The sequence below is a fragment of the Mustela erminea genome, chromosome 10 (assembly GCF_009829155.1).
Source record: "Mustela erminea isolate mMusErm1 chromosome 10, mMusErm1.Pri, whole genome shotgun sequence".
Lineage (NCBI taxonomy): Eukaryota > Metazoa > Chordata > Mammalia > Carnivora > Mustelidae > Mustela > Mustela erminea.
The window spans coordinates 11,328,813-11,340,850 of record NC_045623.1 but is presented as its reverse complement, the minus strand read 5'-3'; the positions used below and the strand labels follow the sequence as shown (position 1 = coordinate 11,340,850).

The window sequence follows — 12,038 nt, the reverse complement described above, 5'->3', positions numbered from 1 at the left end:
TGTGAGGCAGGAATCCATCAAAAGCCTAGAGGAGAACATAGGCAATAACCTCTTTGACATTGGCCACAGCAACTTCTTTCAAAACATGTCTCCAAAGGCAAAGGAAACAAAAGCGAAAATGAACTTTTGGGACTTCATCAAGATCAGAAGATTCTGCATGGCAAAGGAAATAGTCAAAAACAAAGAGGCAACCCACGGAATGGGAGAAGATATTTGGAAATGACACTGCAGATCAAGGGCTCATATCCAAGATCTATAAAGACTCCTCAAACTCAACACTCAAAAAATATCAAAAATGGGCACATCAAAAATGGGCAGAAGACATGAACAGACACTTCTCCAAAGAAGACATAAAAATGTCTAAAAGACACATGAAAAAATGTTCATCATCATTAGCCATCAGAGAGATTCAAATCAAAACCACATTGAGGTACCACCTTACACCAGTCAAAGTGGCAAAAATTGACAAGACAGGAAACAACAAATGTTAGTGAGGATGTGAAGAAAGGGGAACCTTCTTACACAGTTGGTGGGAATGCAAGGTGGTGCATCCACTCTGGAAAACTGTGGAGATTCCTCAAAAAATTAAAAATGGAGCTACCCTTTGACTCTATGATTGCACTACTGGGTATTTACCAGATACAGGTAAGTGAACAGGTGTAGTGAAGCAGGTGTAGTAAAAAGAAAGGCCATATGCACCCCAGTTTCATACCAGCAATGTCCACAATAGCCAAACTGTGGAAAGAACCAAGATGTCCTTCAACAGACGAATGTATAAAGAAGGTGTGGTCCATATATACAATGGAATATTACTCAGCCATCAGAAAGGATGAATACCCAACTTTTGCAACAACATGGATGGGACTGGAGGAGATTATGCTGAGTGAAATAAGTCAAACACAGAAAGTCTAAATTATCATACGGTTTCATTTATTTGTGGAATATTAGGAATGGCATGGAGGACATTACAAGAAGGAAGGGAAAAATGAAGGGGGGGAATCAGAAGGGGAAATGAACCATGAGAGACTATAGACTCCAGGAAACAAATGGAGGGTTTTAGAAGGGAGGAGGGTGGGGCGTGGTTGAACCCAGTGATGTGTGTTAAGGAGGGCATGGATTGCATGGAGCATTGGGTGTTGTACACAAACAATCATGGAACAGTATATCAAAAACGAATGATTTACTGTATGGTGAGTAACGTAAAACAATAAAAATAGTTAAAAAAATATATATAATTATTCAGTAGAGCTATAAAGAAGAGCAAGGATTAAACGAAGCAGAGATTAGAATGGAGATTAAAATAGGTAAAAGGCAGGGGGAAATGGAGGGGAAACGTTGTATAACGTTTCCAGTTAAGTAAGATAAATTAGTTCTAGATGTCTGCTGTATAGCACAGTACCTGTAGTTAACAATATTATATTGTGAACTTATAAACTTGTGAAGAGGATAGATCCTATGTTAAATTGTTTTTATGGTAGAAAACAAAGGGCTAGAAGGAAACTTTTGGAGGTGATACATTATGTATATTAATTGTCATGGTTTCATGGTGTATGCATATGTCTAAACTAATCAAATTGTGAACATTAAATATGCATAGTTTTTTGTGTGTAAATCCATTATACCTCAACAAAGCTGTTTTTAAAAAAGACTATGCTTTTTTTAAAAAAAGATTTTATTTTATTATTTGACAGAGATCTCAAGTAGACAGAGAGAGGGGGAAGCAGGCTCCCTGCTGAGCAGAGAGCCTGATGTGGGGCTCAATCCCAAGACCCTGAAATCATGACCTGACCGAAGGCAGAGACTTAAACCACTGAGCCACCCAGGCGCCCAGAACATGCTTTTACTTTGAATCACATGGGTGTTCTATCCAAATGGAATAGTCACTGTAACAAAACCTGAACCTCAGAACAAATAATTTAAATATTGCTGAGATAATAGATCATAAATGAAAATATGGCTACTTTAAAAATATTACTTGTCAGACTAAATATGTATTTTAGGGGTTTTGTGAAAAATCACATCTCACCCTATGAAAACTGTAAGGAAAATGATTCAGCCATAATTTCAATGAATAAGTAATGTTTTAAGAGTCACAAAACCACAAAGTGAATATAGAATATTTTCAAGTAAAAAAAAAAAAGAATATTTTCAAGTAGTGCACATTTATTAATGTTAATGCTATTTTCTTTACTCAAAGGTCAGTAAATTAGAATTAGAACTAGAAGGTGCCAAAGAGAAATTTAAGGAAATGACTGACAGCTATCAAAAAAAAATTGAGGACAAAAAGATATCAGAAGAAAATCTTTTAGAAGAGGTAGGAAAAACTAAATATGTTTGAAAATTTGTTTTATTAAAACTATTTGTTTATTAGCATTTTAAGAGAAAAGCAATTCTGAAGTTATGATTTTTAAAAGATTTAATAAGTTTATATGTGACAGTTAAAAAGTATCTTTGTTATTCTAAGTATTTGTGTATTAAGTAATGTATTATTTTGAAAAGATTAAGTGGTCATTATAGTGTTATACTATCATCGCACTTGATAGGACACCCTAAAATAAACCCAAACAGTAATGCATCTTTTACTTGGCTTTCCTAATTTCCTGGTGTTTGATTTCTGCATTTTATGTAAGTAGTATATATGTTCTTCGCATTTAAGTTAAATTTGTTTTCTGTGCATTAATTTTAAGAAATACTTTATTTGATAGGTAGAGAAAGCAAAAGTAATAGCCAATGAAGCAGTAAAATTACAGAAAGAAATTGATATACGATGTCAACATAAAATAGCTGAAATGGTAGCACTTATGGAAAAACATAAGGTAATGTGTGTGTGTAATGAGAACTATTAATTGCAGCCATATTTATGCATAAAGATGGTGAAATCAAGATAGCAGTCCGATTTGTCAGAAAATTTGCAATAATGACTGATTACAGCTAGAATACTCTTGATTTTCCATTTCTCTAAGTTTAGATCTTAACCACACAAAGCTGAGTTTGAGTGTTCCTTCCTTGAGAATCCCTCTCCTTGTCATCTGTTATGCATGGAAGTAATCACTTTTCTTCTGAATTTTCCTAATACTCTTCTTATAGCACTTTACACCTTTTATTTATTTAAGTACATCCCCAGAATATGTATCTGGTAAAGGATATAAATATATCCATTATGTATGTCTAACACACATTAGGCTAAACACATTTTTATCAATGGTATAAATAGATGAAAGACTTCATGTTTGTTGTGTTTGTCCTTTTTTGTTGTTGTTGTTATAAAAGTAATCATTCTGTTACTGAATTCAGCTTTATTCCCTTCAAGATCTGGAATAAGAGGTGGGCTATACCTACCTATTCATCCTTAAAATTGTTGGTGGGATATAACATATGAGGTAGCCAATGAGGATTAAACATATTTTAATAGTATTTTAAAAATTCATAAAAATACTGTGAACTCAGAGATTTAAACATATTTGGACTGGTCTCAATCCAGTCTAATCCTTAACACCCAAATTGTTCCCTTTTTGGCCAGTGGGAGACTCTTCAAACTAGCTGGCCAGTCCTTTTGACTTGACCGCTTTTTTGCTTTCTATTATAACAACATGTTCAAGACTCATCTTGTATTTCCTGCCCCAGATTTGGGTCTGGAATCAGTTACTCTTCTAAGAGGTTGGTGTTTATAGCCTTTTTTAAATTATGCAACTCAACATTTCCAATTAAAAATAATTTTTTTGTTGTTCTTGTGTTTGACTATTTTCAAGACTGTTTTCTATGTTTTCATTGTTTATTTGAATAAAAATGACTTAAAAATTAGAGAAAAGGTCAAATATATATATAAATAATGGAATTTATTGACATTTTCTGTGAATATAAAATGTATAAGGATACTAGTATTATTAAAACATAATTTATGGGGCACCTGGGTAGCTCAGTGGGTTAAAGCCTCTGCCTTTGGCTCAGGTCATGATCCCGGGGTCCTGGGATTGAGCCCCGCATCAGGCTCTCTGCTCAGCGGGGAGCCTGCTTCCCCACCCCTCCCTCTGCCTGCCTCTCTGCCTACTTGTGATCTCTGTTAAATAAATAAATAAACATCTTTTTTAAAAAACCATAATTTATTTGTGTTCTAATATACTTAAAATATTTTCTCTGTTTAATATAGCACCAATATGATAAAATAGTTGAAGAAAGAGACTCAGAACTAGGACTTTATAAAAGCAAAGAACAAGAACAGTCATCAGTGAAAGCATCTTTGGTGAGATACAGAACAAATAGCAATAAGGCCAATTTTCATATCAGCATGACTGATGGTAAAGAATAATATTAAATAAAACCATAATTTTTGATCTGTAGAATCAAAGAATCTTAGATTTAAAAAAGATCTTACAGGTGTTATAGTTAAATGGTTTTCCAGTTTTATTTTCTGAAATGTAAGATAAACTCTTCTTTTCAAATGAATAACTGCAAACTCCAGTTACAAATAAATTTGGAGTTTGATAGAGATTGGGGAGAGGAAGAATGGGATAGATTGGGAGAAGGTGAGAAGGAGAGATACGTAGTGTTAAATATTTCTTTAGAGAACTATAAAAATTTGTCTAAGTGAAATCTTTAGTCATGTTCAACTAGCAGCCTTCATATCAGTCAGTAAAGTAAGCACTAGGTGTTATGCACAACTAATGAAACTTTGAACACTACATAAATAACTGATGAGGTATGATATGTTAGCTAACTGAACATAGTAAAAAAGTATATATATTTTATGAGTGAATTTATTTCTCTGTAAAACTAAATATATATGAAACATTAGCATTTTCACTGTTTTGAGAAATATATGGATACACTATAAATTTCATGGTTTTTTTTTTTCCTTTAGGAGTCTGAATTGTCTAATCTCAAAAATGAACTTTTGTCTGTTAAGAAACAACTTGAAATAGAAAGAGAAGAAAAGGTAGGTTTTGTGGCATTATAGGTAAAGTAACTAATAATATTTAGGTGCAACTTTCTGGGTTTTCTTAGTTTAATTTTTTTAACTGAAGTATAACTGCAACTTTTTTTTTTTAAGATTTTATTTATTTATTTGGCAGAAAGAGGGGAGCACAAGCAGGGGGAGCAGCAGGCCAAGGGAGAGGAGAAGCAGACTCCCCACCGAGCAGGGAACCTGATGTGGGGCTTGATCCCAGGACCCTGGGATCATGACCTGAGGTGAAGGCAGACACTTAACTGACTGAGCCACCCAGGCACCCCTAACTGCAACTTTTTATAAATATTAGGAAATATATTTTGGTAATTATGATTAAAACATCTAGTTTTTTTCAGAAGTATGTAGTGTATTCCTTTGTTTAAATATTGAACAAATATAAATATAAGCATGCTTTAAGAGTAGAAGTGCTTTTAGATATTAGTACTTGGGAAATACCTCATATTATAAAATGCTTACATATTTAGATGTGTTTTTAAACTATTCATTACATTTCAGAAAAAAATAATGCCTTATATTAGTGTAGTGTTTTGCAGTTTACAAAATGAATTGACTTACTTTAAAATGACAAATACCATTTATCTTTTACTTTCTATAGGACAGATACCATGCCCACTATCCTACTTACATCTATTTAATTCTTACAACGGTGCTAAAAGCAATACTTATTACCTTCATTTTTATAGAGGTTAGATTATTTATTCATGATCACATAGTAAAAAAGTAGAATGGCTTAGAATTCAGTCTAGATCTTGCATGTTTCTAAAACCTGTTCTCTTAATCACTCAGCAACAGCCTAAGTAACATGCACTTTCAATTTCAAGATCCTTTCTGTTCACTTTGTTTCCTATACTTAATTCCTTTCTTCCTTTCTCCACTATGGAAAATCTGACACATTTTTCATATTAAAATTTGATGAATTTTATTTCATCAAAGGTGAACTTACTGTATATAAGTATTCTCATAGCACTTTGTTTTTATATCAAAGTAGTTATATCAGTCTGTATTTCCATTATATTTCAAGCTCTTCAGAGGTGAGGATTCTATCTTATTTATTTTTGTTTTCCCTTTACCTGAGAACAGTTCTTTGAAAATTTTCTGTTTTTAATGAATGTTGTCAAAGGAATGACTAAATGTCTCTCTCTTCACCTATACTAGTAATATACTTAACTTTATCCTACTGTTGCAGTGGAAGAAGAGGACTCCTTCACTTTAACTACTCTTAATGTTCTTTTTTCCCAAATGTTTTCCATATGTATTGAGATACACATAACATACAGTCCTGTACAAATTTAAGTTACGCAGCATGATTTGATCTGTATATATTGTGAAATGATTACCACAATACATTTAGTTACTATCCATCATTTCATATAGATGCAAAAAAAGGAAAAAAAATGTTCTTTTCCTCATGATGAGAATGCTCAGCATTTACTCCCTTAACTCTCAAATATACCATATAGCAGTGTTAACTATAATCATTGTGTTATAAACTACATCCTTAGTACTTATTTATCTTTTAACTCATACAAAGGTACAAACCTTTGACCACCTTTATCTAATTTCTGAACCCCAACATCTCTGCCCCTGGTAACCACAAATCTGATCTCTTTTTCTATGAGTTCTTTAATTTTAGACAACATATAAATAACATACAAATATTGCTTTCTCTGTTGGACTTAAATCATTTAGCAAAATGCTCTCCAGATCCATTCATGTTATTGCAAATGGCAGGATTTCCTTTCTTTATGGCTAAATAATATTTCTGTGTGTGTGTGCGTATCGTACTTACCTTATCCATTAATCTGTTGGTATCACTTAGGTTGTTTCTATATCTTGGATACTAGAAATAATGCTGCAGTGAACATGTGGGTGCAGATATCTCTTCAGCACGATGTTTTTGTTTGTTTTGGATATATACCCAGAAGTGGAATTACTGAATCATATGGTAGTTTCATTAATTCTTTGAAGAATTTCTTACAGTTTATAGTGGCTATACCTGTTTATAATCCCACCAACAGTGCACAGGAGGCTTCTTTTTTCTTTTTCTTTTTCCATTTCTTTTTTTTTTTTAAAGTTTTTATATTCTAGTCAACACATAGTATAATATGGGTTTCAGGAGTAGAATTTAGGGATTCATCACTTACGTATTACACCCAGGGCTCATCACAACAAGTGCCCTTCTTAATACATATCATTCATTTAGCCCATCCCCAACCCACCTCCCCTCCAGCAACTGCCATTTTGTTTTCTGTAGTTAAAAGTCTGTTTTATGCTCTCTCTTTTTCCCCAAATGTTAATCTGTTTTATTTCCTAAATTCTACATATGAGTGAAATCATACGGTATTTGTCTTTCTCTGAGTGACTTATTTTGCTTAGCACAATACACTCTAGCTCCATCTACGTCATTGCAAATGGCAAGATTTCAATCTTTTTGATGGCTGAGTAATATTCCATTGTTTATATACACCACATCTTTATCCATTCATCAGTTGATGGACACTAGGACTGTTTTCATAATTTGACTATTGTTGATAACATTAATATAAACATCAGGGTGCATGTGTCTCTTCAAATCTGTATTTTTGTTTCCTTTGGGCAAATATATAGTAGTGCAATTGCTGGATTATAGGATAGTTCTATTTTTAAATTTTTGAGGGACCCTCCATACTGTTTTCCTGAGTGGCTATACCAGTTTGCATTCCTATCAACAGTGTAAGAGGGTTCCCTTTTCTCTGCATCCTCACCATCATCTGAGGTTTCCTGTGTTAATTTTAGCTATCCTGAAAGGTGTGAGGTGATATCTTATTGTAGTTTTGATTTGCCTTTCCTTAATGATGAGTGACGTTGAGCATCTTTTCATGTGTCTGTTAAACATCTGGATGTCTTTGGAAAAATGTTTATTCATGTCTTCTGCCCTTTTTTAAACTGGATTATTTGTTTTTGGGGTGTTGAATTTGTTAAGTTCTTTATAGATAGTGGATACTAACCCTTTATTGGATATGTCAATTGCAAATATCTTCTTCCATTCCACAGGCTGCCTTTTAGTTTTGTTAATTGTTTCCTTCACTGTGCAGAAGCTTTATATCTGAAATCCCAGTAATTTAGATTCATTTTTGTTTCTCTTGCCTCCAGCAACATGTCTAGTAAGAACTTGCTATGACTGAGGTCAAAGAGGTTGCTGCCTGTATTCTTCTCTAAGAGTCCGATAGTTTCCTGTCTCAAATTTAGGTCTTTCATTCATTTTGAATTTATTTATGTGTAGAGTGTAATAAAATGGTCCAATTTGATTCTACTGCATATTGCTGTCCAGCTTTCCCAACACCATTTGTTGAAGAGATTGTCCTTTTTTCCATTGGATATTCTTAACGGCTTTGTCAAAGATTAGTTGATGATATGGTTGTGGGTCCAATTCTGGGTTTTCTATTCTGTTCCATTGATCTATGTATCTGTTTTTGTGCCAGTACCATACTGTTTTGATGACTACAGCTTTTTAATATAACTAGAAGTCTGAAATTGTGATGCGTCCAGCTTTGCCTTTCTTTTTCAAGATTGCTTTCGCCATTGGGGTCTTATGGTTCCATACAAATTTTAGGATTGTTTATTCTTTTTTTTTCAGTTTTTTTATTTTTTTTTAAATTGTGTTATGTTAGTCACCATGCAATGTGTCATTAGTTTTCGATGTAGTGTTCCAAGATTCATTGTTTACATATAACAGTCAGTGCTCCATGCAATCCATGCCCTCCTTGATGTCCACCACCAGGCTTACCCATCCCCCGTTCACCTCCCCTCTAAAACCCTCAGTTTGTTTCTTGGAGTCCACAGTTTCTCAAGGTTCATCTCCCCTTCCATTTCCTCCCCTTCACTTTTCCTTCCCATCTCCTAATGACCTTCATGTTATTCCTTATGTTCCACAAGTCAGTGAAACCATATGATAATTAACTGTCTTTGCTTGACTTATTTCACTCAGCATAATTCTAGCTCTGTGACAAATGCTAATGGTGTTTTCTAGAGATTGCATTAAATGTATAGATTGCTCTGGATAGTATAGGTATTTTAACAGTATTTTTTCTTCCAATTCATGAACAGAGAATGTATTTCCATTACTTTGTGTCATCTTCAGGTCCTTTCATAAGTGTTCTATATTTTTGAGAGTATAGATCTTTTACCTCTCTGGTTGGGTTTATTCCTAGGTATCTTCTTGTTTTGGTGCAGTTGTAAATGGGATCAATTCCTTGAGTTCTCTTTTTGCTGCTTTATTATTGGCATGTAGAAATTCAACATATTTCTGTACATTGATTTTGTATCCTTTGATTTTACTGAATTCATGTATCAATTCCAGCAATTTTTTGGTGGAGTCTTTTGGGTTTTCTACACAGAATATCACGTCCTCTGTGAATAGTGTAAGTTTGACTTCCAATTTGGATGCCTTTTATTTCATTTTGTTGTCTCATTACTGTGGCGTTCTAGTACCATGTTAAATAACAGTGGTGAGAGTAGACTTCCTTTCTTGTTCCTGACTGTAGAGGAAGTGCTCTATGTTTTCCCCCGTTGAGGATTATATTAGCTGTAGTTTTTTCATATATAGCCTTTATGATGTTGAGGTATATTCCCTCTACTCCTACTTTTTTGAGGGTTTTTAAAATCAAGAATGGATGCTGTACTTTGTCAAATGCTTTTTCTACATCTATTGAGAGGATCCTATGATTCTTACCCTTTCTTTTATTAATGTGGTGTATCATATTGATTTGCAAATATGGAACCACCCTTGCAGCCCAGAAGTAAATCCCATTTCATCATGGTGAATGATTCTCTTAATATACTGTTGGATTTGATTTGATACTATCTTGTTGAGAATTTTTGCATCCATGTTCGTCCATATTGGCATGTAATTTTTTAGTGGAGTTTTTGTCTGGTTTTGGAATCAAGGTAATGCTGACCTCATAGAATGAGTTTGGAAGTTTTCTGTCGTTCTCGACCCGCAAGAACGACCCGCAGACGAGGTTGAGTGGAAAACTTCTTTATTGTCAGTCTTCTACATATCTTGATCCGGGAACCCCGCTCCTCAAATTAAGCCCCTTATTATAGTATCAGTAGTTACAAATGCCCAATCACCATATCACGCGATTCACCTAAACACCAATCAGAAGGATTACTAGTGACCTTATCCATGAGCATGTGAGATGCTCGTGAGCACCTACGTGACTCCATAGGTTTCTATTGTTCTACAGATCTTGTGCCCTTCCCAAAACTACAAGTTAATCCTATACCCTCCTTGTGACTCCAGGCATTGAACGTGCGTCGTCCATGAGCGCACCCATTATCTTTGGGTTAAACATTCACAGCCCCTCCTCCTCAGGCATATCCATCTACGTGACTCCCAGCTCCTGCTGCATGGCTCCCCACATCTCCCCCTTTTTTATTATTTATATGGCAGGGATCGTGCCTGTCTTAGGTTGCCAATCCTCAACACGCATGCTTACCCGTCATCGGGTACTCCCCCTGGCCGAGGAGCCCCTGTCTTAGGTTGCTATGGTGAGGGATCAGTCTTACCCGTCTTTGGCTACCGATCCAGCATACTAAGCCATATTTGGGGGGAGGTACCAGCTCCAGAGCCCACATACATACGTGAGTTAAAATTGTCACGCGTGTGGTAGACATATAGCCTGAGGAGGGAACAGGAGTCAGAGGGCAATAGAGCAATATTAATATACTAATGATCAAAGAAGGTAAGGCACAGATCGCAGCATGGTTATTCCAATACTTCTAATAATTTTTACTTCATGCTGCACCTTTTATATTATTTTTCTTCTTATGCTTTGATTGTATCATATGTAACTGAGCACAAGTTTTCTTTTTGAAGTTGGACCAGACCTTTAGAAATCCTCCTCCTATAAGCAATAGACATAAGATGATTCCCAAAATTCCTACTAGAATCCAGAAGGTATAATGTAAAATATTTCCTGGGTTAAATCCCTGTAAAGCATCTTTTAAAGTAGTCAAAATACGACCAGCCATTTTTGCTGGATCAGATATATCTAATCGCGCATGCCCAATGGTAGTGATTTCTCGTTGTAACTGTAAAAGATCTAGACTAACATTAGTATCATGCCAAATTCCCCGCAAATGGTTGTGTACTTTTTCCCAAGAAATATTATTGGCTGACAAGGGCGTCACACAAATATGTTGATAGGCACCATGGCACATGAAAGACATTTGCGCTTTTAGAGCAGAGAGTTGTGTGCCTAGATATTCTACAGCCTCTTCTATTCCATCAAGGCGTGCTAACAATTTCTGATCAACATCTTGTTGTATATGTAATGCTAATGAAATATTTTGAGATAACGCGTTAACATGATCAGCAGTATGTATGGTCTGTGCCAATGCGAAAGAGGATACCGTAGCACTAGCTATTAAAGTAATAAGAGCGCCTATTCCAGTTATTAGCATTCCAATAAATCGCCTTTTTCTAGACAGCGCATTTTCTAGTTCTAAGGCAAATTGATAACCATAATTAGCATACCACGGTCCCTCCACCTCAACAGGTAACAAGAAAAAAGGTGGTTGCATAACTAAAAACACATGAATAGGTACATTGGGATTATACGTATCAACGGGCACACAATTAGAAAGCTTACAATTAATACAACTTATGTGATAGAGACTATAATCCTTAACCACTTGCCCCCTCCCTATTACAAGCAAAAATGGTTTAGGTACACAAGTACGAAAAGTAAGACTTCCCGATTCCGATATAGCTCTAGAATTATTAATAGGTCCCATAGCGGCTACCACTTTCCACAGGTCAGGATGAAACATTTCTTGTTGTGTAGTAAGTATACTTCCTGGAATATATTGATAATGGTAAGAACTTCGTGTATCATTCTTAGACCAGTCCGTGATAGGAAAATCAATACCCGTCGGGGAGATGACCAATGGTCTTGGCAAATAACATTCAGTCCACAAAGGACCCTCCGCTTTTCTGACGATTATCTCTGCACAGGGTAGGCGTCCTGGTGGTCGCATTCCAATGGCAGAGCTATTAATAGAAGACGAAGGCGAAGGAAATACTTCC

The 12,038-nt window shown here is 35.1% G+C and overlaps 1 protein-coding gene across 1 annotated transcript in view; it reads left to right on the top strand.

Moving 5' to 3' along the window:
• SYCP1 (synaptonemal complex protein 1) overlaps positions 1-12,038 on the top strand; it is a 137,636-nt gene that overhangs the window by 89,040 nt on the left and 36,558 nt on the right. Inside the window, exons 24-27 of the mRNA XM_032301571.1 lie at positions 2,198-2,314; positions 2,706-2,816; positions 4,148-4,240; positions 4,859-4,933. Coding sequence (XP_032157462.1) covers positions 2,198-2,314; positions 2,706-2,816; positions 4,148-4,240; positions 4,859-4,933 — 396 coding nt within the window. The remainder of the gene's footprint in view (positions 1-2,197; positions 2,315-2,705; positions 2,817-4,147; positions 4,241-4,858; positions 4,934-12,038) is intronic.